The sequence below is a fragment of the Suncus etruscus genome, chromosome 5 (genome assembly GCF_024139225.1).
Source record: "Suncus etruscus isolate mSunEtr1 chromosome 5, mSunEtr1.pri.cur, whole genome shotgun sequence".
Lineage (NCBI taxonomy): Eukaryota > Metazoa > Chordata > Mammalia > Eulipotyphla > Soricidae > Suncus > Suncus etruscus.
In genome coordinates, this window is record NC_064852.1 from 112,817,362 (window position 1) to 112,841,931 (window position 24,570).

Genomic DNA, 24,570 nt, shown 5'->3' on the forward strand with positions numbered 1-24,570 from the left:
CATAGAAATACACCTTTTCTTCATGTTTTCAAGGCACTTAATAAAAAATACAGAAATTGGTGTGGATGTATAAGAAGCAAATCTCTGTGTGGGTATCAGTGCGGTTGGTGCTTGGTTCATAAAGCTCCTGGAGGGACTCACAGACACCAAAGCTGATATCCCTGAAAGGCCGGGACCCTGAGGAGGACTCCATGTTTACTGGTGGATTTGAGTTGGCCTCAGCCATTCCATGATCATAGACATTGGGTGTCTTTTTCCTTCTCTTCCATTCACTGTTGATCAGCAATGGCTGAGAGATAGAGATAAGGGAGCCACCAATCTTGGAGAAGAGCAAACAAGAGAATTTCCTCGGGCCAAGAGATCTGACCAGTATACCAGTGTGTGTTCACATAGATGCCCATGTGTGTATGTGTGCACACATGCTTGTGGATAGGTGTGTTTACAATAATAAAAATGCAGATGGTGGAGATAGGCACACCCATGTGTATACAAGTGTGTGAGTGGATATTCCTCCATAGGCCTATATGTGTATGCATGCCTGTGTGTATGTTTGAGAAGAACCAGAGGCAGAGAAAAAGCAAACGCAAAACCATACAAGAGACCCCCCCCAGAGAAGTGGCTTCACAGCCCCCAATTCAAGACTCAAGTTAGTGAGTGGCTCCTCTTCATGAATCATGTTAAGGCCTGTCCTCTCTAACACATACAAATGTTTCTATGCGCTGACATTGGTCACAGATAGAAAGAGCTGTTCGTGCTGACCCTAAAAATGGCATTTTTCCCCTGGATTAAAAAAAAAAAGTTCAAGGCAACAACATCCTACGTAAATGCTAGGACTGGAAGCGGCAGCTTGTAGGCTTGGCTGGAAGAGTCCAGGCCACAGTCAGTCAGTCCCGTCTCTCTTCGGAGGACTCAAGGGCTGAGGACAAAATAGCCGGGTGAATTTGTTTGTTTGTTTGTTCTTATTTTCATTTTTTAATAGAGAGCTGGAAAGTCAGGAAATACTCTTTGCTTTCCAACTATTGACGATAAAGAGAGAGGATCACTGAACGGTCTGCAAATATCTTTCTCCTCTTCTGCCTTTCAAAGCAGCTCACAGACCGAAGAAATAAAAGAGTAACAACAGACTCACGAACGAAACAGAATTGTGGTTCCCCAAGAGATAAGTGCTCGCCTTTGTCCCAAGACAACTTGGCCACCGTGGTCCAATTCTGAAATTGAGGGCTTAGAGGCAGAAACAACTGCCCCCTTCTCCCTCTGTTCACCTGCCTGTCCTGTCCTCATCTGGGGAGGGTTCTGGATCCATTTGATGGAGACTATGACAATTCAGTTTCCAAAGGGAAGAATGAGTCCCCATCCATTTGGCCCTCTGGCAGGAATGTGACGTCCAATGGGACTGGGGTTTCACCTGTCAGGCCTCGGAGCAGCACTTCTGGTGGTTCATCTTCACCTTGTGCTTGAGGCCATCATAGAGCTCAAAGTTGTAGTTCTCCAGGGTGGTGCAGCTTCGGGAGCTGAGTCCCGAGTAGGAGCAGGTGCAGTAGAGCAAGAGACCCGCACACGTGGCCCCCAGGAGGACACCTAGCGAGCTCATGGCAATGATGGTGATGAGGATGGGATCAAGTGTGTACAGCCAGTTCTTCTCCTGGTCAGCTGAAGCGGCACCAGCTCCTGAAGTTGGGGTAGACACATTGTTCCAGTCGACATCATACTCATCTGGAACACAAAGCACAAGGGAGGTGTCAGGTATTACTTTCCTTGGGAAACAAGTAGGGGAGTACAGAGCAGATGGTGGACTGGCTTCTCTGGCCTAGCCCTGCTAAAGTCTCTCCAGATAACCCTGGGACAAGCTATTCACCTCTGGTTTGAATAGGAGACAGAGTACATGCTGATAAAATGGAGCTCTGTGGGGCTGGAGCACAGTGGGGAGGGCATTTGCCTTGCATGAGGCCAACCTGGGTTTGAAACCCAGCATCCCATAGAGTCCTCCAAGCCTTTCAGGAGTAATCTCCAAGTGCAGAGCCAGGAGTAATCGCTGAGGTCCACTAAGTATGCCCCCCAAAAAGACATTAAAAATCTCTAGATGGAGAGAAGGGCTGCATTAATTTAGCCTCTGTAAAGTGGTGTTAGCATAAGTGGGTAATGATTTGATAGCTGATATCAAAATATTGTGATTCATTGAAGAGAAGGTTGGGGGGCCTTCAGAGCACTCAAGGGGACCCTGAATTGTGAATCTCCTTTCTCAGATGCCTCAATGCCTATTTCCAACCACTCTAAGTGAAATCCAAAGCAAGGCTGGAACTATTTTCATGTGACCAATTGCTCAATTTAGCCTCCCACCCTCGAGCCAAACAGCAGATGTGTCTGGGCCCACCAGACCTCACTCTACACAGATCTTGCCTTTTCTGTGAAAAGACTGGTAGATGCCCACACCCCAATCCTACTCTGACCTGGATTCCTCTATTTCAATTCAGAACCCTATAACTCAGTTATTTGCAGGAAGTGTCTTTCCTGGGGTTTTTGGGGTGGCCCTGAACTCATAGGATAGGTGTCTTTAGGATGGGACAGATAGATTTTACATGTCAGGAGAACATGGAGACAACCAGGGAGAGAGGCTTACAAAAGAACCTTCTCCTATTATCCTCTGATGGAATCAACCCTTCAGAGGATAATGGAAATTTTGGTTCTGGGTTTTCAGTCTCTGGGATAGTAAGACCATTAATTTCTGCTGTTTAAACCATCCAATCTATGAAATTAGTTATAGAAACCTGGGTAAAATAATGTCTTTTTTTTTTTAGCTTTTTTTTCTGGCCACAGCAGGAGACTCCCAAGGGTTTCTCCTGTCTCAGAAATCTCTCCTGGCTCGGGGGACCATATGGGATGCTGGAGGCTCAAACCATGGTCTGTCCTTGTCTAACGCAGGCAAGGCAGATGCCTTACCACTTGCACCACCGCTTTGGCTCCGCATTTTTAACTGTGGTTCTAAAGCCACATCCAGAGCTTTGATCTTGCCTAATAATTCTATGAGGAAGGTAGTATGATTCTGTTTCTCTGTCTCTCTCTTCTTTCTCTGTATCTCTTTTTCTCTCTCTTTCTCACATAAACACATCTTTTAACAGGGGGAGAAAACAGATGGTAAAAAATTAGGTGACCACATAATCACTCAAGGTCCTGGAGTTCGCCAGCATTTAAGCGGCAATAGACATCAATCTTGGGGCCGGCTCGTTCCTCCCTCCCTTTGTCCTCATAGCACTGCTGCTATTTGATCTACAGCAGCTTCTCCATGGAGGCCAGGAGAGCGGCTTTGTCCATAAAAGGAGCATTCGAGTGGGTTTAGCAGGGAGCGTCTGTATGCAGTTAACAAGGTGCTGTTTGGGTTAGTCACTCTGTTTCTATAACGACACTTGAAATGTTTGAGTAAGGGCAGGTTAAAAGCAGCTGCTCTATAAACGGCTCTTCATAAGGGCATCAATCTTGCTTTAAAGCTGTCCTTTGAGTTGAACCTCAGTATTGAGTAGCTTGGAGATCAACCCTGGCCCTCTGGGAATTCTAGAGAAACCTGCAGTGCCCTGAGGTGGAGAAAAACAATCCCATTTATGTGTTTGCTCAAGGGTCCAGCCTCTAGTCAGGACTTTGGCTATGTCCTCTGGAAATATGTGTCTTTGATGTGGGAGAAGAGAAATTAGAACAAACCTGAAAACCCAAGAGGGGCAGTGGGGAAAAGAAACCTAAGTCTTTCCCCAGATTGGGGTAGTGTGAGAAAGGATTCTCCAAGGCAGCGAACCATAGTGAGCAGGCCTGAGACAAAATTCTGGTTATATTCCTTTGCTCAGCCCCATGGGAAGGAGGTCAAAGGGCTCAAACACATACAGGGGAACCTGACTTTCACTTTTAAAGGGTTTATTTAAAGGGTAAAGTCTATTGATGTTGAAAGTAACCCAAAGTCAGGAATCTTTTTTTATTGTAGGCAGAGGTAACTCAATAAACTTTCTAAATTTCTCAATTTGGCCCTGATGGAGTAATGGATGCTTTCTTCTTTCCTTTTTGCATTCTTTGCACTTGTATTTCTATATATTCTAACCTCCGAACACCCTGGGCATTGTTTTTTGTTGTTGTTATTATTGATGTCTTTACAAACAAACTTGAATCTCATTATTATCTGCAATACTCACCATCAATGTCATCATCATAACCATCTCTCCCATGTATTTCTGGGATATCCACTATAATAAAAGAAAACAAATTGGTTATAAAAATTGTATCACAAATATAGAGGTCAACTTTCTGAGGATGATTTCCCAATATGGTGGGAAGTCAGGGCACCACATCTACTTCTAGATTATTTGGTACATATCTGATTTCTTCTTCTTTAGATGGTTTTTTACTTTCAACAATCAGAGAAACAGAGCAATAAGAAAAGTCTTGAGAGCTAAGAAAATTCTCCCTTGGTCTTTGTAACCACTGTTGCGCATTGCCAATTGGGTCTGAGTTTCACCCCAAGAACTTCAATGGCATCTTAAAATTATCCACAGTTGCCATGACTGCAATGCTCAGTTAGTGTGACCTATTGCCCCATCCTTATATACCTGCATCTAGTTATGAGAATTGTTCTCCCATGAATATCAAATAAATGTCTGAAAATATTGGGAAGTCATGTTTCATTATTGCATGTTTTAAAGTACAAGCAGAAGTGGGAAGAACGTCATAATGCCCATCCACCTCTGTGCATCTGGACTCAGATCACTTTTCCCTGTCTACTCTTCTTATGGCTTCATATAAGTTAGTACTAATGCATCAGCAGCTAATCTGACTAGCCTAGACATGAACAGAGATAAGTTAATTTACTTTGAATTTTCTCTGGTATTATTGCTGTCCATCTTTTCCTCTTTTTTATGACAATTTTGGGGGAGTGGTAATAGGCTCTCTACTCACTACAATGTCCATGTTAAAATCAGAGCCAATAAAAAATTCACCTGTCTAGGGCTGGAGCAATAGCCCAGTGGGTAGGGTGATTTCCTTGAACATGGCCAATCTGGGTTCAAATCCCAGAACCTTATCCCCATTATCCCATATTGTCTTCTGAGCACTGCCAAGAGTGATCCATGAATGTAGAGCCAGAAGTAAACCCTGAACATCACTGAGTTTGACCCAAAAATAAAAAAAAAAAAATTACCTGACTAAATGGTAGAGCATTAGCTATACTATTTGTTTATATATGTACCTATACATGTATCTCAAATATGTGAAGAATAAAGTCTTACTTTTTCCTGTTTCATAAATTAATTATTCCTGTTCTAGCTGACAACAAGATGGTACCAGAGCATTCATGTAACCTGTTAGGAAATTTATCCAATCCCAAAGTCAGCAAACTACTTTGACACCAGCACCGTATCTGGGTATTCAAAAACCAAGGCTGTAAACAAAGCCCCCAAATTCCAAAGCTCTAACGTGTCAAATGAGAGTAAGGGAAAGAGTCTAACTTCAAGCCAGCCAGAACTTCTCCTTCCTCCATACAACATCTCAGGGAAGAAGGACTTGACCATGATCTGAACTGAAGATTGATCCAGCAAGGCTATACTTGAAATCAAGCTTTAAATAAACAAACTAACTAACTAACTAACTAACTAACTAACTAACTAACTAACTAACTAACTAACTAACTAAAGTAGTGATGTTAATCATGTTAAAAATCATCATCGGGCCCGGAGAGATAGCACAGCGGCGTTTGCCTTGCAAGCAGCCGATCCAGGACCAAAGGTGGTTGGTTCGAATCCCGGTGTCCCATATGGTCCCCCGTGCCTGCCAGGAGCTATTTCAGAGCAGAGAGCCAGGAGTATCCCCTGAGCACCGCCGGGTGTGGCCCACAAAAAAAAAAAATCATTGTCATTCCCAGCCCAAGTGCTTTTAATTTTTGTTTGGTTTTGTTTTGGGGCCACACCTGGCAGCATTCAGGGTTTACCCTGGCTCTGAACTCAGAAGTTAATCCTCTCACTTGGGGGACCATATGGGATGCCGGGTGTCATATGCACGGCAAATGCTCTAACCACTCTGCTATTTGCTTTTAATTAAAAAAAAAAAACCAAAAAACCCAAACTTTTATTCAAGCACCACAATTTGCAAAGTTGAGCTTTAGACAGACTATGTTGCAGCTCCAATAACATCACCTTTCTCATCTCCTTGGTCACACACATCAATGTATCAAGACACCCTTTGAAAGGATTGATGCACCAATGCACCACTTAAGTCCAGCCTGTTCCTGACATGCTTATGACATGCAAATGGTACATAAGTGTCAGGCAAGCCCTGCCACACCCATATTCCCTCCTTATATGATTCTCTAGGCCATGTAAGGTGGGTTGCTACCTTGTTATGAAGACAAGAATCCACAAAAAGGCAGGTGTTTTATGTTCTGGGGATCACATTGAGCCTAACAATGTCAACATAGAGCTTCATTCTAACTCTATATAAACAAGCAAACAAATATGGAGAAAAGCATCTATTTCCAATAATTAATGGCTTTGATTGGATGCTCCCATGTCTTAACACCTTCATGGTTAAAAGATGCAGAACTGAATAGAACTGGAAAAGAATATGCGAGTCAGCAGAGGGTGAAAAGAATGGGGCCTCTGCCAACGAGTTTTGGGCCAAATGCTGTTTTTGCTTTTAGGGTTTGCTGTTTCTGCCAAGGATGTGACAAATTCTTGGAACCGGAATGTCATTCTGCTCCATCTCACACCCTCAGGGACAAGCACTCAGACACGAGTGATCATGGCTGCAAATGGGAGGGGAAGTGTGTGGCATTGATCCTGAAAGGCAAGAAAAACCAAAGAGGATATTTTTGTACCAGGAGGTGGATGACTGGGTAAGATGCCCTCAAAGAGAAGAGCCATTTCTGAGGTTCTATGGGATCAATCACCCAGATGTGGCTGAGATATCCACACCTGGAGAATCCAAGACTCCTTGAGGTGAAGACACACATTTTAGAGGCGCTTTGTAGATTTTCTACTCCCAAGAGTCGGATGAGTGGGAAGGGGTTGAACAAAAGGGAGAAGTTAATCAACATTTTCCAAGCACATCTGCTCACCAAGCCTTAAAGTAAAGAAAAGGCTCAAATGGGGAAGCACCCCAATGAACAGAACATTTGTACAAAGAACAATTTATTTGGATAGCAATTTTCTCTGGCTTCTTGCTAATATTCTTGTTGTCTGTGTCCAATTCACAGCTTGTATTTCCAGGAGTCTGGCCTTTGTGGAAAGGCCACTTTCCTTTTTGTTCAGGCCTTTCAGGCCTGCGTGTTTTTTGTTAAAAAGCTGGGTGGCGGCAGGGGTGGCAGCTGCCTCTCCCACCTATAGTTCTTGCAAGAAAAAAGCCACAGGTGGCAGAGGCATTAAGATGAGGGAAAAGAGGAGGCCGTGTAGGCCAAGCCACAAGTGGGAAATCAAGTTGAAACATCCAGGCAAAAGGCAAAAGGAAGAGGATCAGGGACCTGGATTTTGGGTTCCCATTTAGGCATTTTGTTTTTGTTTCCAGTTTATGCCAGGCAGTGCTCTGCTCTCAGGAATGACTCCTGGCAGAGAACCATACAGAGACCAGGGATTGAACCCATTAGCCACATGCAAGGCAAGTACCCGTAAGTACCTTATCCTCTGTATCATTGCCCCAGTCCTGTTTATTTTTAATGAGGAAAATTTTTGAAGAGGTCATCAAGGACTGTCACAGTAAGTGGAAGAGTTGCTCAGGGTGAGCTGGAAACAGAGCAGGAAAGGAGCCACAGTAGAGAAGAGCCTGGGTCAGAATAGCACAGCGGGAGGGCGATTGGCTTGCATGCAGCATGCAACTGACCCAGGTTGGATCCCTGGCATCCCATATGGTCCCCGAACCTGCCAGGAATAACCTCTGAGTGCAGAGTCAGGAGTAACTCCTGAGCACCATCAGGTGTAGCCCCAAAACAACCCCCCCAAAAAAGAAATGGATCTCAGTACCCACCTGACTTCACTCAGTTTTTACTTATCCTTGGCATCCCATAGTCAACCTCATCTCAAATAGTCTGCTGGTTAAACATGAGTCCTGTTTCTCAGGGCTGCACCAGGGTATAGGAGAGTCCATGACCAGCCTCACCCCCAATTCTTAGAAGTCGAGAGAGTAAGTTCTGCAACTACCATCTAGCACCACTACCCTACTAACAGCCTTCACTGGGAACCTCATGACCTGGGGACACACTCTAGTGGACCCTCAGACTTCATGAAGACTAGAAAGGTTGTCTCATGAATATGAAAACAAGGTGAGCTGAAATCAGAGGCCTCCATTTTGCCTGGTAGGCTTAACCCAGACAGAGCTTGGCTGATGTTGCCTCTTTGGTCAAGGGCAGAAGTCATGAACTGACTTACCCCCACAATGGCTTCCTCAGTGCCTGGCAGTCATACAGGGCACTGTGGAGGTTGGGAAGCAGATATTGCATGAGAGAAGGTGGAGAAGGCGGGGTGGGGGCATTCTGCATGGGCACAGGAAGTGGGTTTGTGGATGGATGGACACAGCTTGAAAGTGGGGAGTGAGGAGCAGGAGACTGATACAGGTAGGGGTGTGTGGGGTGTGTGTGTGTGTGTGTGTGTGTGTGTGTGTGTGTGTGTATGTGAGATTTATCTGTGTGATTAATTCAAGTGCTTCCCAACAGGGTGCCAGAACCTCCTTCCACATGGCTTAGCACTGAGTTTCACCTTGAATACATTGCTAGCAGCTCCAAATTTACAGAGATGACCTGGCCTCACCAGCAGCCCTTCCTACATGATCTTCAGTGTGTTTAGGAGCAGTTGGAAGCTGCTAAAGGAGGGGAAGAAGCCGATACTCCAATGGGTGGAGAGGAGTGTGTGGCTTCAGAGAATGGAGTAGCCACTGTGCAAAAAAACAAAAGCAAACAGAGCTTCTAACCCCCAGTTCTGCAGAGCCAGCTCAGGCTCAGATTGAGATTCAAGACCCCATGGCAGCAGGTCTCTGCTTTCTCCCGTAAGCCCAATTTTTCAGACCAAGCAGGAGAGAGAGAAAGCTTGAACACACTTATGAAACATTCTACCACCCTGTGGCCAGCCTGAGCCTGGCCCAACTACACACAACAGCCTCTCTGGAATTCCAGCAGCACAGTAGGAATAGGGCGGCTGTGGCCCTCACTAGCGGATTTCGTCAGGGGAGCATCCACTCCGGGGGTCTGGCACAATGCCTGGCAGAGGAGACCACACAGGCTCTGTGGGGAAACACCCCACAGCCCACCTGTACCAGGAAATTCCCTGCTGAGCTGGGTTGAGGGCTTAATGCTCTGCTGTCTTTCCTCCCTTCCTGTCTTCTCCTCCTCCCTCCCTCCTTCCCTCCCCCCCCCCCTCTCTCTCTCTCTCACACACACACACACACACACACACACACACACACACACACACACACACACACACACCTTTCCTCTATCTCTTCCCCCTTTCCCTTCTGCAGAGGAGCTAGTTTGCTTTTCTGTACAGGGTACTGCAAACTTTTCATTTCTCTTCTGTTTTCCTTTTTTCTTCAAAATACAACTGGAAGAGGGTCAGTGCTAGGGAAGGATCAGCCCTGGGAGAGGCTCAGCGCAACACTGGCCTGTTGCCTTTCTCTCTGTCAAAGAAGTTGCAGGAAGATCATTACCCTTCCTCCCTGGTTACACCCCTCTTTCCACATCCAGCTGAAAAATTCCCACAGCTCCCCCATCCTTCCCTGCCCTGCGCTACTCGTCCTCAGGTCATTTTAGGACACTAGCGGCTGTGGTGTGTCTCTCTGAGCCCCTTTTGGGCCAACTCTGACTGAAGAGAAAGAAGTTGGCTTGAAGCCAAGCCTGCTCAAGGAACAGATATCTGTTAGGTGTGTGCTAAGGTTGACAGGCAGATGTAAATAAATGCTGAGAAACAGGCTTAGGGCCCTGTACTGGGAGCCCAGGATAGAGAAACACGGGGCTCAGACACTCCATTGGGAGTATGGTGCTGAATGCTGTGGGCTGAGAACACTGGATTGGGAGCACTCTATTAGGAGCACTGCCGAGGAGCCAGTTGCTTGTTTCTCATCTTAGTCCTGTTACTCCCCTAACTCTGAGACTGCTCCACTACCTGAGTCTTTTCAATTGTCACCATACAGAGTGAACCACTCATCTGCCTGGCAGAGACTGTTACCTTTTCCATGTAAGAAAGCATGAAGACAATGAGGGGGATTCGAATGAGGGCTTTTAAGAGGGTATTGACTATTGGGGACAGAGACACCTAAGAAAAGGGCTGTGTGACACTTGCCTAGTCCTGATAGTCTGCTCCCACCAGGTCTGACCTGACTTCCAGGAGCTCCCTGGAACTAGTGTCCATGGATGAGGGTGAGGGAGGAGACCTGGAAGCAGGACAGGGCCAGGGCCAGGGCCAGGAACAGGGGATAGCAAGGGGAGAAGGAGAGGGAAAGGGACAGGGAATAGGTAAACATGAGCCATTGTAGCCATGTGACAGATGCTCCCTGCTATGGCCTAGGGACCAGTCTCACTAAATGGTGATCTAGAGACTGATACCTGGGTAAATTGTGCCCGAGGTTGTGAGTCCTCAATTTCCCAACACTCCCGATAAGATTTCTGCAGAGCCAACCTCAGCACATCCACTTAACCCACCAAACTGCACCCAGCCTGGAAAGGTAGGATGGAAGAGAGGTTCAGCCACAGGAAATAATTGAAGTCATTCATTTCCCTGGGTACAGGCGCTAGGGCTTATATGTGAACGAGGCAGAAGGGGAGGAAGGCAGGGAGGGAAACGCAGTCAGTCATGGACACCTGGGCAGCAGCCCTTAAGGAAGCCTCCTGCACAACCCTCTTGGGGGGGGTGATTTATCGGGAGATGTACTTGGCCACTTGGAACCCTGGTTTAATTGGATTACAAGTTCCCATATCCCCAAGCCAGCTAAATCATAGGGTTGTTCAGATGGAGGCAGCCTTAGGAAATTTATCTCAGCTATTTTGCTTTGATCCCTGCAGAGACACAACCTGGACACCTAAATAAGTGAGAAATAATCAAGAATTAATACACACCCACCTTCAGAGCATCTCATTTGGGGCTAGAGAGAGAGGCTACAACAGGTAAGACATCGGCCTTGCACACCCCTGAAAAGGACTCAATCCCTAGCACTTAATATGGCCCGGGGCTCATCAGGACTCAGTTCTAAGCACTGCTGGGTGTAGCCTCCAAACTTAAAAACAGACAATAAAATCTGCCTAAAACAAACAAACAAACAAAAAATAATATTCAGTGTAAAACTTAGACTCCTTCTTTCCACCAGACTAAATGCCCCCACTTGAGTCTGTTCACCTCCAGTTTCTACTTGGAACTGCTCAATGGATCTAAATTTGACCCAAGTGCTTCCACTGGAGAATCAGACTTCTGGACAGCCATCTTCTTCCACTGATGGGACTGACTGGAACCCTGACAGTCTCATCTTATCCCTACATGGTCAGGGCATCTGCTATCCTGAACAGGAAAGGTTCAACTGTGCCTATGTACACAGTAAAGACACAACCAGGCACAGAGATGTGGGTTGGAAGAGTTCTTAGATCTCACATCCCACGGTTTTCTTTTCCAAGTCACTTCCCCAAGCCCAGTGTCAGTGTCTGAGAGTTAGCAGTCTGAGACACCAGCAGGTCAGGGAAAGTCTTCCAAGTTAGTATTCAGTCAGGGACAAGATTATGTTCATATTTCAATTTCTTATGTTCATAGTTCAATTTAAGGTGATACCCAGCTATTAACCCAAAACAAAGGTGTTCCTCAATCTTCCTCATTCTTTAAACCTATCCCTTTGTTATGGAAAGGGATCACTTTACTGGATCACTTTACCCTCCCCACCTGGTTGAATTTGTTCTGGGAGAATAAAGAAAGGTCAGTCTAGCTTTGATGCACTGAGGGACCACGAGGCGAGAAGAAAACTGACTTCATGACTCTCTCCTGACTGCCTTGGTTTATTAATTCTTTGCTCCTAATCTACCTTCATCAGACTCATCCGTCTGGGGGTGGAAACGCAACATGTGAGATTGAAAATACAACGTGGGGATTTATTTTACATATTAAGTGCCATATTTTTAGAGCTCAGTGTTGGAGCACCCAGTAGGAGTAGCATCATTCTTGGAGATGTGAAATGTTCTGAACAAAGAGGCCAATGGCTTCTTCTATGCTGGCTTTTGTGGGGTGAATAACATAGAAAACATAGAAATGACCCATCGAACATCAGTCTTGTTGCTGGGTTTTTCCCTCTGACCCTCTACTAAAGGATTCTGGGGAGATACCCTTTCCAACTGCAGTCCAGAAAGTCTGATCCTCACAGGTCAGGGCTAGAGACCCAGGCCATAGGACTAAATTTCTGCAGCCTGTAGACCTAAGTGTGGTTATGAGACTATTTTTGTGTGCAGAATGGAACTGTGCACTGACCTTAAAGGATGTTTTTCACATGAAATTTTTAGGAGGAAACATAAATAAATAACAGCAAGGCACTCTTTGAAGAAGCCAAGAGGAACTCATTAATCATGAAGAATGGGGATTTGCTGTTGAACCAGCTTGAGAACTCACTTTGGGCCACTGTGGCCTCAGCCCTGGTGAGCAGAAACTTTTAGAAGGTCAGAATTGTTCACACATGGACAGTTTAGAGAAGGTCCCGTGAAGTTACCTGGAGCTAAAGTTGCCCCCAATCCCTCTTGCAAGCATCAGGTCCACTTTCTTTTTAAATTTTATCTATCTATCTATCTATCTATCTATCTATCTATCTATCTATCTATCTATCTATCTATCTATCTATCTATCATCTATCTCTCTCTCTCTCTCTGTCTATCATTGCTTTGGGGTCACCTGGCCATATTCAGGGGGTTACTCCTTTCTCGGTGCTCAGAGGTTATTCCTGGCAGGCTCAGGGGACTTTATGGCATCTGAGGATTGCCCAGGTCAGCCTTGTGCAAGGCAAATATCCTCACCCATTTTGTTATTGCTTAGATTGAGAGTTTGGAGCCTGAGTCCACGGAGCAGGGAGATAACTGAGGCATCTCCAGGGTGGTAGCCTTTTCCAGTGGGGTCAGGTTTGTTTTAAAGGGCAACTTTAGTCATTGGAGGTTGTGATGAAGATACAGTAAACACCACATCACTACTATAGCATTGACAAACATGCACATAAGATCACATTCTTTGTGTTTCATAGTGGCAAAGTAAAATAAGCCCAGGACAGCTTCTAAGTAAAAGTTTCTTTTTTCTTTTTTTATGAATAAAATAATTCCATTCTTAAATTGAATCACTGTGAGGTAGTTACAAAGTTGTTCACGATTGAATTTCAGTCGTATAATGTCCAACATCCATCCCTCTCCCACTGCACATTTCCCACCACCAAATGTTAAATGAGAGTTTCTAAATGCCAGTTTGCCAGGGAGTGTTAGGCACCATCAGAAAAGGCTGTGCCCTGTCTGCCAGCCTGTTCTCAGGTAGCCTCGAGATGATGCCAAGTGGAGAGAAGTGAGTCAGCCAAACATGGGAGCCAATGTAATTAATGCAGAGCAAACCAACCCCCTAACTTATCTATGCCCTAGGACATGCACAGGTGAGTTTGAAAAGACAGAAAAGGAGGACTGCAAAGAGACATTTAAAACTTTCTCTCTTTCTCGCCCATTCTTTCTCTTTCTCTCTGCTGGCCCTTGCACCTCTGTTCCCAGGAGGGTGAAAACTCTTGGCAATGAAATACTCACTTTTCTGTTCCATTTGCATTTTTTTTGAGAATGTGCTAGTGTCATGTGTTAATTTAAAAAGATAAAAAATGCAGCCAGCTACTGTAACTCCAATACCCTCCAACCATCTTCTATCTCAATGGCCCCTATTCCATCAGGAAAAGGCACTTCCCAGCCCCTGTTCCTGCCAGTCACACATGTGTTGTTGAAGTTTCAAGTGACTTGTTTCTATTCCTTGAGCTGATGCTAGTGGGACTTCAGTTCGGAGATAGGGATGTGTGTGTTTGTGTATGTGTGTGAGGGCCTTGGAGCTCTGAGAAAAACTCCCAAACCATGAATTTACCCACATTCTGTGCTTGCTCACTTGAGCTGAAGCAAACATGGTTTGACTGTTGCCTCCAGACACCTGGATACTCTCTTGCTCCAGAGCACTTTGGCAGGTCCCCAAATCCCATAACTCTGGTGCTGTGGTTTGGGGACTCCACCGCTCAGTGAGTGCAACCCCACTGCTTCAAAGAATGCAGCGAGTTATGAATTCAGCTGGTTTCTAGACAGACCGTGGTGCACAGGATTGGAGGTCAGGTTTGATTCAATCCTACACACTTTCTAGCTTTGAATTTATTTCTGTGAGGCCCATCATCCCTCACTGGGGTTAAGTACCTTCACCAAGTTTCCCCTCTTCCCTCCTTTGGTGCTCATTGGATGTGTTTGGTATTTTCTTGGACCTATCAATGAATGATTAAACGCAAATTTATGGCTGTGGCGAGCCCAGCACTGAACACAATTTAAGAGAGAAAAAGCCCAGCACACCTCAGATCTGCAGTCTGGCTCAGCTACGGCGCCCACAGGCAGACAAATCAAACTGAGAGATGAAGCTCTTTTCATCAAAGATGACAGAACGACCACACTGGCTGAAAACTGAAGAGTTGGGCAAAAGAGACATGTGGGACTCAAACAGAGCCTTATGTATGAGTTGGGGTTTGGCAATCTGGAGAAGGAGGATGGCTGGTCTCTGGTTTCAATGGCAAAATGCTCATAGAAACCATTATAAAGGGGCAGTTAGGTAACAGAACAAAATAATTTTGGTTTGACTTCTGTTATTTGTGATTCATGGAAATACATGGTCTCTAACAGTTATTCTTGGGTGAGGTTTGAAATAACCATGCTGATGACATGGTCCCCATTTCAGATTTAGGGCCTGAAGTACCTTTGCCTGTGTAAGGGCGAGAGATATTATTGGGACTTGAATCAAGGAGGGGAAAATCAGTGAGGAAACTCTCAAAGTTGTCTTCATAGATAGGAAGGCTAAGGACACATAAGAGATCTGATTAATAATTCAGCTTGAAATTTGGTGCCAGCCAGCTCAATAAGATGCTGGCTGAGCATAGGTCATTGTATGAAATGAATACTATGGAGTTTCAACCTTTATGAATTTCAACCTTTACAAAGGGGGAACTAGTAGCTCTCAGGAAATCTTAGCAATGGAAGTAACAAAACATGCTCCCATCATGCGCCCTGCTCTGTTCTGCAGAGGGTGCTGTAGTCTATTCTGCAGGGGGTGCTGTGATTATTTAGCTATAGAGGATGTTGTGGCCTAGTCACCTACAGAGGGGTTGCAGTCTGTTCACCTGCAGAGGGCGCTGTAGTTTATTTTTCAGAGGGCTCTGAAGTCTATTCTCCTGCAGAGGGCGCTGCAGTCTATGCTCCGAAGAGGGCTCTGTAGTTTATTATCCTAAAGAGGGTGCTGTAGTCTACTATCCTGCAGAGAGCACTGTAGTCTATTTTATATAGAGGGTACTGCAGCCTTTTCTCCAATAGAGGGTGCTATCGTTTATTTTCCTATAGAGGGCGCTGTAGTCTATTCTCATATAGAGGGCACTGTAGTCTGTTGTCCTACAGAGAGCGCTGTAGGACTACTCTGCAGAGTAGACTGCAGGAGTCATATCTGTACCTTGCCATCTGTACCTACAGATGTGCTCTCATGTATTGCTAATCAGAATCCTGTTTACTTTTAACACTACATAGGCTTTATTGCTGTTAAAGTGTGTCCTCCTGGATCTCGGTTGAGAGAGGAACGAAAGTAGGAAAAAGGCCAAAGTTGGGTGTCCCTTTACTCAGGACCTTTGACGAGAGTTCACGGGCCCCTGAAGACTTTGAGTAGACGAATATCCTGATTACCCCCCCCCCCCCCATCTTCTTTTCATAGGGACCATGGAAACTCCTTCCTTCACCTTTTCTAGAAACTCTGAAAAGCAGGGAGGTCATATTTTTGAGGCCAACCCTTACCTCCCATCCCACCCTCCTCTAACAGAAATATTTATCTCATGTAGCAAGAGCACTAGTTACCCAAAGGAATAGACTGTCAGACATGTTCTGGCTATTGAATATGCTTTCCCCCAAGTTCCTCTATTCCTAGCATGTAGCTACGTCCAGGTTTCCACTATTCATGGGATTGTTTGTGTTCAATACTCGCTCTAAAGTAAAGGACCATCCTAGAGCTCTGAATATGCTGGAAGTGCCCATGTTGTTTGAGAAAACCCTCATGCGTTGGGGACCAATGTTCCCCCACAGAAGCCATAATTTCTTAGCCGTGTGCTGCCATGTTCCTTTCTTCACCGAAGGGAGTTATCTCGATCTATAGCGCCAAGTGTGGGATTCAGCTTCGAAGCCCCACCTACCTTCCCCCACCCCCTAGGGATTCTTTGAAAGTAGAGGCTCATCTCCCGGGATTTGCCATCAAGAGAAATTTTGTGGAATCACATAGAGCGATTTAGCACTTAGCAACTTTTGCAAAATCCCACACCAATCATAAAAGTTGGCTCAGCTGCACAAATTGGATGAAACTGCTAACAAGCAATAATAAACGTCAGCAAAGGAAACACTGGCATTCGGCCTCAAGAAAAAAAAAACAAACCACCATTTTTACCACCCAAATGCCCTGCAGCTCAGAGGGCATGGGGCAAACCATTTGATTAATGCCTGCAAGTCAACTCTGTGCTCAGTGGCCCACTGGGGGAAGAAAAGCCCAGATGTTTGTATAAAAATATTTTTTATTACATTCCACACAATACATTTGCAAATAGTTTTTATCCAACGTCCACGAGTGATTTTTGACACAGGCAACTGAGCAATGCAAGAGATGTCACAGTTACAGGGAGAGGGGATGAGGCTAGGAAGTAAGCTTGTGTTTTCTTGGATGTTGTTCTTTGGTAATTTTGGGTGATTTCAATGTTTGCTTGCCTGTCAGATTCATTGTAAAGAAGGCTATTCTTATAATTAATTTTTTTAAAATATATATAAAGGTGGCATTGTGAGCCTCAGGAATGTTACTGGATTTTCCATCCTATTCTGGACTTAAATCTCCAAAATGTGGGGCCAGGAAAAGATCACTTACTCTTTTCAGGCTCCTATCTGTCAATGGCAGTAGCATAGTGCCCTAGCCTTTGGCTTTCCTGTCTTCATCAGCAATTTGGGGATAGTAGCATTAGTAGCAAGGAAGAGACTATACATCCCCAGAGAGGGTTTCCTTCCTGGAGCTGTTCACATGAACTCTCTAAGGCAAAAAGGTAACCAGCTCAAGCCAGACCTTTAATTCATCTGTTCCTCCCTTGCTTCATAATTTAAATGTTGTGATCACCTCTTTATCTTCTGAGAAGCAACCTAAACACATGCAAACATGCATTCACCTGCCCTGTCTATTTTTCTTAGAAGAGAGTGAGCCTTTCCTCCCTCTGGGAAATACAGAATTTTGCTTTTGCACACTGCAAGATATGCCATTTTTTTTGAAGAGCTGCCCTTGAAGCAAAGAACCTAGATAATACTCTGAAAGTCGCTGGGGTTGAAAAGAGCAGAGAGGGCAGGGCAGAGGAGAGGAGAGAAAGGAAGTGAGCTAAAGATGAGATGAGAGAAAAAGAGAGGCAAGGGGGTAGAGAGAGAAGAGAGAGAGGAAGAGAGAGAGGTTTCTCCCCAGCTGAAGTGCATTATGGGTTTCACATAGCATTGAGTACTCTCACATATTGTCAGCTATATCATGATATAGTATGATGCCAAGGTATTAGATAAAGATGCAGCCAAATGACAAAATCCTCTTAAAGAAGGGAAATCCTCAAGGGATACAAGCAGCACAGCCAGTTGCCACACTGGCTGCCTTTTCCAGTGGGATTTCCTGGTATCATGCCTCCATGGGTATCTACAGAGTTGACAATCATTTCGAGAATGTGTGTGTAGTGGAGAGTGGAGATGAAAAGCCCTTGGGGACTAGTGGATATGCAAGCTCTCACATCAGTCCCTTGTTCCTCCATCTTCAGCTGGGCCAGGGTCCCCTTTGAAATCTTATTTTCTAGCCTTTCATCTTTTCTTTTCTTGGCAGGGCCACTGGAATGGAGTCAGAAAATAGCTCTTTGAAAGGGAGTAAGTGTCGGAGAGCACCATTGTTTCTGTCAGAGGGACGTGGGTGCATCTTCAGAAAGAACATTCAAAATCTCTCTCTCCCATGCAGCCAAGAAAAAAAAAGACAAAATTACCACCTTCTTATTTTGTTTTCAGAAGGTTACCTGGAGGCTTACACAGCCAGGCAACCATCTTTGGAGAGACTCAGAGACTTCACCCTGGGAATTGGGAGCAGGAAGGTGAAGGATAAACAGCTCGGGCTGAGCCCCAGGACATACCCAACCACTTATTAAGACAAGTTTTCTGTCACAGGAAGTGACTTCAAGAATTGAACCGGCCCTTTGTGCCACCTTGGGTGATGGGTCACCTACCTCTTACTCCCTGTGTTGCTCAGAGGGCACAGGGGTAGCACTGGCTCTATCTGGAGATGCCTAGGAGGACCTGCTCATCAGTGCCAAGAATGCTTTCAGGGGTAGCACATGCGTACATGAACCCAAGATGGCTTTTATTCTCCCATGGGACGTAGGGAGGGCAATGGGCAGCCTTCAGTGGGAGGTCCAGGCAAACAGAAACACCCCTAAGGGGACCTCATGACCCCCCTCATACAATGTACAAACAGAATCACAATGACCAGGATGATGTCAGAGAGATAGTTTTGAACCTTCTTATTCCTCACCCCAAGAGGAGACAATATTCAATATTTTGCTGTCCCTTTTTCTATCCTTCTCTCTCCCACTTCCTCCTCACAAGTTCAACAGGTGATTTGCCTTGGCTTCCTTTCCTGCATCGGATTGGGTACTCGTTATGACTTACTCCAAGGTTGGACTTAACTGATAAAAGCTAAACATTCAGAATGAGCTTCTCTTTTATAAGGCAACATGAGACAAATTCGCTTCAGGGATCCAAGGAGAGAGGGTTCCACAAGCACCCAATGGCTGTGACCGTATGTCACTTTCAGCACAGCAGGAGACATGACAAGGGGTCACATCTGAGTGCGTGGGGGAACCTGCCTGGGGGGAGCAGGGGACAGGGATGGGAAGGGCCATGGAACAATTCACGTGGCCCTGAGCTTTTAGGTTCCTGGAGATGACAATGGTAGCCAAGAGAAACCCAGCCACAGCTAGATAAGGCAACAAAAAGCATCAATCTCTTCTCCAAGTAAACAAAACTAGTACAGTATATTATTTTTCTCGTAAAATGTGCCCCCCGGAGAAGTAACACAAGAATCAAAGGGAGCCTTTTCTGCACACACCCACACACTCCCTCCGACAATGAACCAACCAGTCTCTCTTCCCACTCATGCACGCGCGCACATTCACACACACACACACACACACACACACACACAAACTAGTCACACACAAAATGTATAGTATGTACAGACACACAGATCCACGTTTCCCCTCGAGTCTCCTGGCACAGCGCCATCAGGGGGGAAGGGGCAAACAGGGTAAGGCGAGGGAAGGAAACAGGGACCCAAGTAGGGAAGGAAGCTGGCTGGGTCTTGAGCTGTGAAGTGCTCAGGGAAGGGTCTCTTCTCTTATTCCGAGATGCAGCATTAGAGTGGGACCGGGTGGTTGGGAATGGACAAAAGAAACCAAACAACCAACCAACTAAACAAACAAACAAACAAACAAACACAAAGAAACCCAGGGAGAATGATGGGGATGGATGTGAGCGCACTGGGGTCAGGACCCCAGAGAGCACTAGGGTTGGGACCCAAGAGAGCCTGCTGAGGCAGGGACCCCAGAGAGCACTTTGGGCTTGTCTGCAAGGTCACAGAGACTAGGCGAGGATCAAAAGTGCAAAATCGAGGCAACGTGTTGGCAGTCTTTCTCGTTTGGGTGTTGTCCGGGCTCCAGCCTCAGCAGTGTGAGCTGCGGTCTTGCTCTAGTTTAATGGTTAGGGTGGGCTCCACGGCCAGGGGGGCCCCGTTGGTGTAGTGGGAGGTTTTGTAGGTGATGGAGTGATCGGTCTTCTTGGCCGCATAGCGGAACCGGTGGTAGTGGAGCACCAGGGCCAGCGCGACGGACACCAACACCAGCACGGCGCCCCCGGCGGCCATAACGTAATACCAGTAGGCTGGGATGGGCTGTACGGGCACCGTGTCCACTGTGGGCTCGGTCCCTGGCAGCAGGGTGCCCCCTGGTGGAAAGACACAGAAGAGTGTTGCTAGGCTGAGAGCATGCAAACTAATCCAAAAAAATTAATAAAAAAATAAAAAAAAAGAGAAACACATACATGCTTTGGAATCGATTGGGGGAAAGGGGCAGGGATGCAGATGGTTTGGGTATTTAGTTCCAAAAGTGCCAAGCACTTTTGCATGATTGGTATTTATTCTGCCCTGTTCACCTTCTGAGGGAGGTGTGTTCGGACCCATTTAAGAGGTGTGGAAACAGAGGCCTAGAGAAGTTTAATACACCGTGATTCTCTGGTAGGTAAGTTGTAAGGATGGATCTTACTTTGAGTTATCTGATCACAGGGTTAGTTCTTCCATCTGAGAAAGATTAACTATTCTAGAATATATGGGGCATCCTAACTTGCACCCTCCGCCCCACATGCAGAAGAACACACAGATAAAAGTGATGCTGAGGTGTTTTCTGGAATTATTAAGGCCGGTTCTCCAAATGTATGGAAATACGATATTTGGTCAACCTTCTCCAACCACGAATTGATCAGGCTGGTGAGGCTTGAAGATAAATCCCACTTGGGCTTGCTAAAGTTCCATGCCCACTGAAATCAACTTGGTCTTGTCGAAACAGGTCAATTACCCCTGTCAAGTCATGACTAACTCATTTTATTTCTTTTTTATTTTTTTTGTATTAGATGGAGGATTTCAAAAGCAGATTCCAAGAAATGTGGCAACCCAGACTGTGGGCACAGAATGAGTGGATGTGTGACAGCAGGAGTGAGTGAGTGAAAGCCCAGGGAGGGGCATCACTCTTAATCACAGACAAAACAGGAGAGGAAGGGAAGCGAGTAGAGGATTTTCAAGGCAGCCTCGCTCACTGGCCAGCCTCTGGTTGCCATGGAGATGAGGGAGTCGATAGCAGCCCAGCGTGACTCTGGGGAAAGGCTGGCTGGAGTCCCACTTGATGCAAAAACAGTGCTACAACTTGATTCTTCCCGAGATTTACATCCGATGAGAATCTGGCCCAGAATGGGACTGGGAATTTGGAGCCTGCCCAAGACAGGCATGATCTTTCCTTCTGAAAAGATGATGTATGCTTAACCCCTGAAAGAGTACTCCCTGGCTGCTGCTCAAATCAGCTGGCGGTGGCCAGAAAGAGGGATCCTTGGCATTTCTGGGCTACTTCAGGAGCAGAGCCATGAGTGGAGGGGCTGTTGCTTTCTTTAGTCACCCCTGGGGGGCTCCTTTGGCCGAAGACCTCTCTAGAATACCCCTCTAGGACTCATTCATCACTTCATGCCTCCCCCCCTGTAGGACTCTTGCAGGACTAACCCCCCTGCACTTTTCTCCTCCAGGCATGCACAGAAAAGGCCTTTCTGGGTGCCTGCCTATTATGCAGAGGCTGGAGCTACCCCCAATCCGTGCCAGTGCCTGCCCACTCCCCTTTCCAGAAGATCCACCGGAACCCTCCCTTAGAGTAGGGCAAAGGCTGGGCACTGCCAGGGAAGTGAGAACATCGTTCCTGGAAACATTCAAAGCCTGCCTACCTCTCTTTCATGGGCTCTTCTTGTTCTAGGGGTTCCTTTCTGTAGGGGTTTAGGGCTCATTGGTGTTGGAGGAAAGCACCTCCTCGTGTTCATGTTGGTAGCATCTCCACCATTTCTGGGGCTGGGTCCCCAGAATCTTAGACCCCACCAAACCTTCACTCTTCCATTCCCACACTCTCCCTCTCATGGCCACCTGTACAATTTGCCAGCACCCCAACCTGTTTCTGTCTCCCTGTGCTCCTCGTTGAGAAAGCACACAGCTCCTTTTTGGAGAGCAGGTGAAAAAGTCTATGCAGAGAAGCAGGGGAGAGAGAGGTGCAGGATGCTGAAATGGCTCCTGGAAAAGGCCTGTTTACGAGTGACTGTTGACTTACTCGGGTCACCCAGAGTATCGGCTGCCTGGCAACCACCTGCTATGGATCTGATGTGGGCTCCCAAGATGTGCCAAAGACTGGTTTCCTGGACTGCAGGGAACATCACCAGCTATTACTCCCCTCCACACACACACCAGCAGGAACTCAGGTTTGTCTTATTTTCTCTTTGGGCTCCACAGAGGGCAGCAACAGCCCCAGAGAGTAGAAAGGAAAGAGGGGACCACCAGAATTACTGTGTGCCCTCATGTGGTGGCATCCAGCACATATTGACCACCACATGGCTATTGCCCACCCCTGTCCCAGGATGAGTCACTTTATTTCCCCCAAATTGGGGGGGGGGGCTTGATGACCATCTCCAGGGCTGAGTTACCAGGGCTAGGGCATCCTGAGCACCTTATTCTATTTCTAGTCTGTCCCCCTAGGGAGGGACAACTTCAAAAGTGAGGAGACATAGTTTTTCAGCCTGACCTCAGTGTGTGCTCTGCTTTGAAATGTGAGCTCTGCTTTTGGGGAAAAAATGATCCCCTTGGGGTCCTACAAAGTGCTAAGCCCCCTCCCCTGACCCCAAAGGACCAATTTGGATAACAATTTTGGAGACAAAAGCCATTTGGGGGACATCCTACTGGCTCCTGAGATAGTACCATTGAACTCTGCTTGTAGAAATGAGGAAGTAAACAGCTTGACTTTGAGCCTCTACTTGGAAGATAGTGGAAAAGGAAGGACCAACTTGACAAGTTCTCCACCAGCCACTTCTGGGTGGTCTGCTATGGGCAGAGAGAGTTTCTCACAATGCTTTTCCCCAAGGCACCCCCACAGTTCTGCTGGGGTGGTTTTAGGGGTGGCAGCATTCAAGGGCTGCTAGCATGAAAGGAGGTGGGTGTATAGTGGGAGGATGGAAGGTGCTTGATCCACTGTGTCATGTGAAGGCCTTGCACAGCGCAACTCAGGAAACAGGGCAGCCCTGAGAAAGAAGTTGGATCTGGAGAGCATGATGTTGACAGCGGGCAATGTGGCAGAGGGAGAGGGACAGATGTAGAATAATTCCACTCATTTGTAGGATATAAAACAAAAATAAAAGGTAGTGTGGTAATGATATCCAGGGAAAAATAGAGATGTTGGCCAGGAGGACCCGTCCATGGTAGGAAGCTTGTCTCACATTGTAGGGGTGTGCAGTTAAGGTAGCAATGATACTCAGATATGATCATTCTGGCCAAGAATTGGTGCTAAAAGGAGATAAAGTGATATGTTTGATACACCTTCAGTAAAATATAGTGAAAACCACAGTGTCTAAAAGGACAGATGGGAGAGAAAGCAAGAATTTAAATGTCTGCCCCAGAGACAGAAGTGGGGGAAGGCTGGGATGAAAACAGAGGATACTGGTGGCAGGAAACATGCCAGGGAAGGGCATTATACATCCTATGACTGAAACTCAATCATGAGCAACTTTGTAACCATAGTATTTAAGTAAAGTGATTAAAAAAGAAAGCAAAAAGAAAGATGATGGTTGGGGAAAGAGTGAGGGATGAGGCAGACAGGGAGACTGGATTGGAGGGTTGCATTAAATCTGCCTTCTCAGTTCCCAGAAAATACCTTTAATGTGCAAACTTCGTCAAACATGTATTCTTGGAAATTGATAGATTTTTCCAGGATATACCTTGCCTTTACATAAAATTGCCAAAATAAAAAGGAGGAGGAGGAGGAGGAGAAAGAGGAAGAGCAGGAGGAGGAGGAGGAGAAGGAGGAGGAGAAGAAGCAGGAGGAGAAAGAGAAGAAAAAGAAGTAGAAGGAGGAGAAGCAGCAGAAGGAGAAAGAAGTAGAAGGAGAAAGAAGAAGAAGGAAGAAGAAGAAGAAAAAGAAGAAGAAGGAAGAAGAAGAAGGAAGAAGAAGAAGAAGAAGAAGAAGAAGAAGAAGAAGAAGAAGAAGAAGAAGAAGAAGAAGAAGAAGAAGAAGAAGAAGAAGAAGAGAGAAAAAGGAGAAAGAGCAGGAAAGAAGGAAGAGGAGAAGGAGAAGGAGCAGTAGTTCTGTTCTGTTAGGGCATTGCTACCTATATTAAGAGGTGGATGGGTTGGTCTGTGATTTGCAATGAAAGACCCAGGTTTGCTGCCTGGTGTCTCCAGCTATGTCCAGGGCAGGGGTGAGGCTGGTTGGACCCTTCCTATTTCAGCTTCAGAATTCTACCACTTCTTTAATGAAGCTTCTCCCCGCCCCCTGAAAGAGGGGCCATTCCTGAATGATGTTTTATCCATTTCCAACCCCTAATTCACCAGCAAGTTTTCTAATTGTGTGAGATAATAAGAAACAGATATTTGAATGAAAGTCAGGGGTCTTTGCAAGGCAGGGCAGTCTTGCCTTCCTTGGGGAGAGCAAAGACAACACAAAATAATTGCTTGTCCCTTAGAGAAAAGT

The 24,570-nt window shown here is 46.0% G+C and overlaps 1 protein-coding gene across 1 annotated transcript in view; it reads right to left on the minus strand.

The window, feature by feature from the left end:
- Positions 1-1,321: 1,321 nt before the first annotated feature.
- Positions 1,322-24,570, minus strand: part of NRP2 (neuropilin 2) — a 119,519-nt gene continuing 96,270 nt past the window's right edge. Inside the window, exons 16-17 of the mRNA XM_049773181.1 lie at positions 4,170-4,220; positions 1,322-1,713 (exon numbers count right to left, since the gene is read on the minus strand). Of these exons, the coding sequence (XP_049629138.1) occupies positions 1,409-1,713; positions 4,170-4,220 (356 nt within the window). The 3' untranslated portion in view covers positions 1,322-1,408. The remainder of the gene's footprint in view (positions 1,714-4,169; positions 4,221-24,570) is intronic.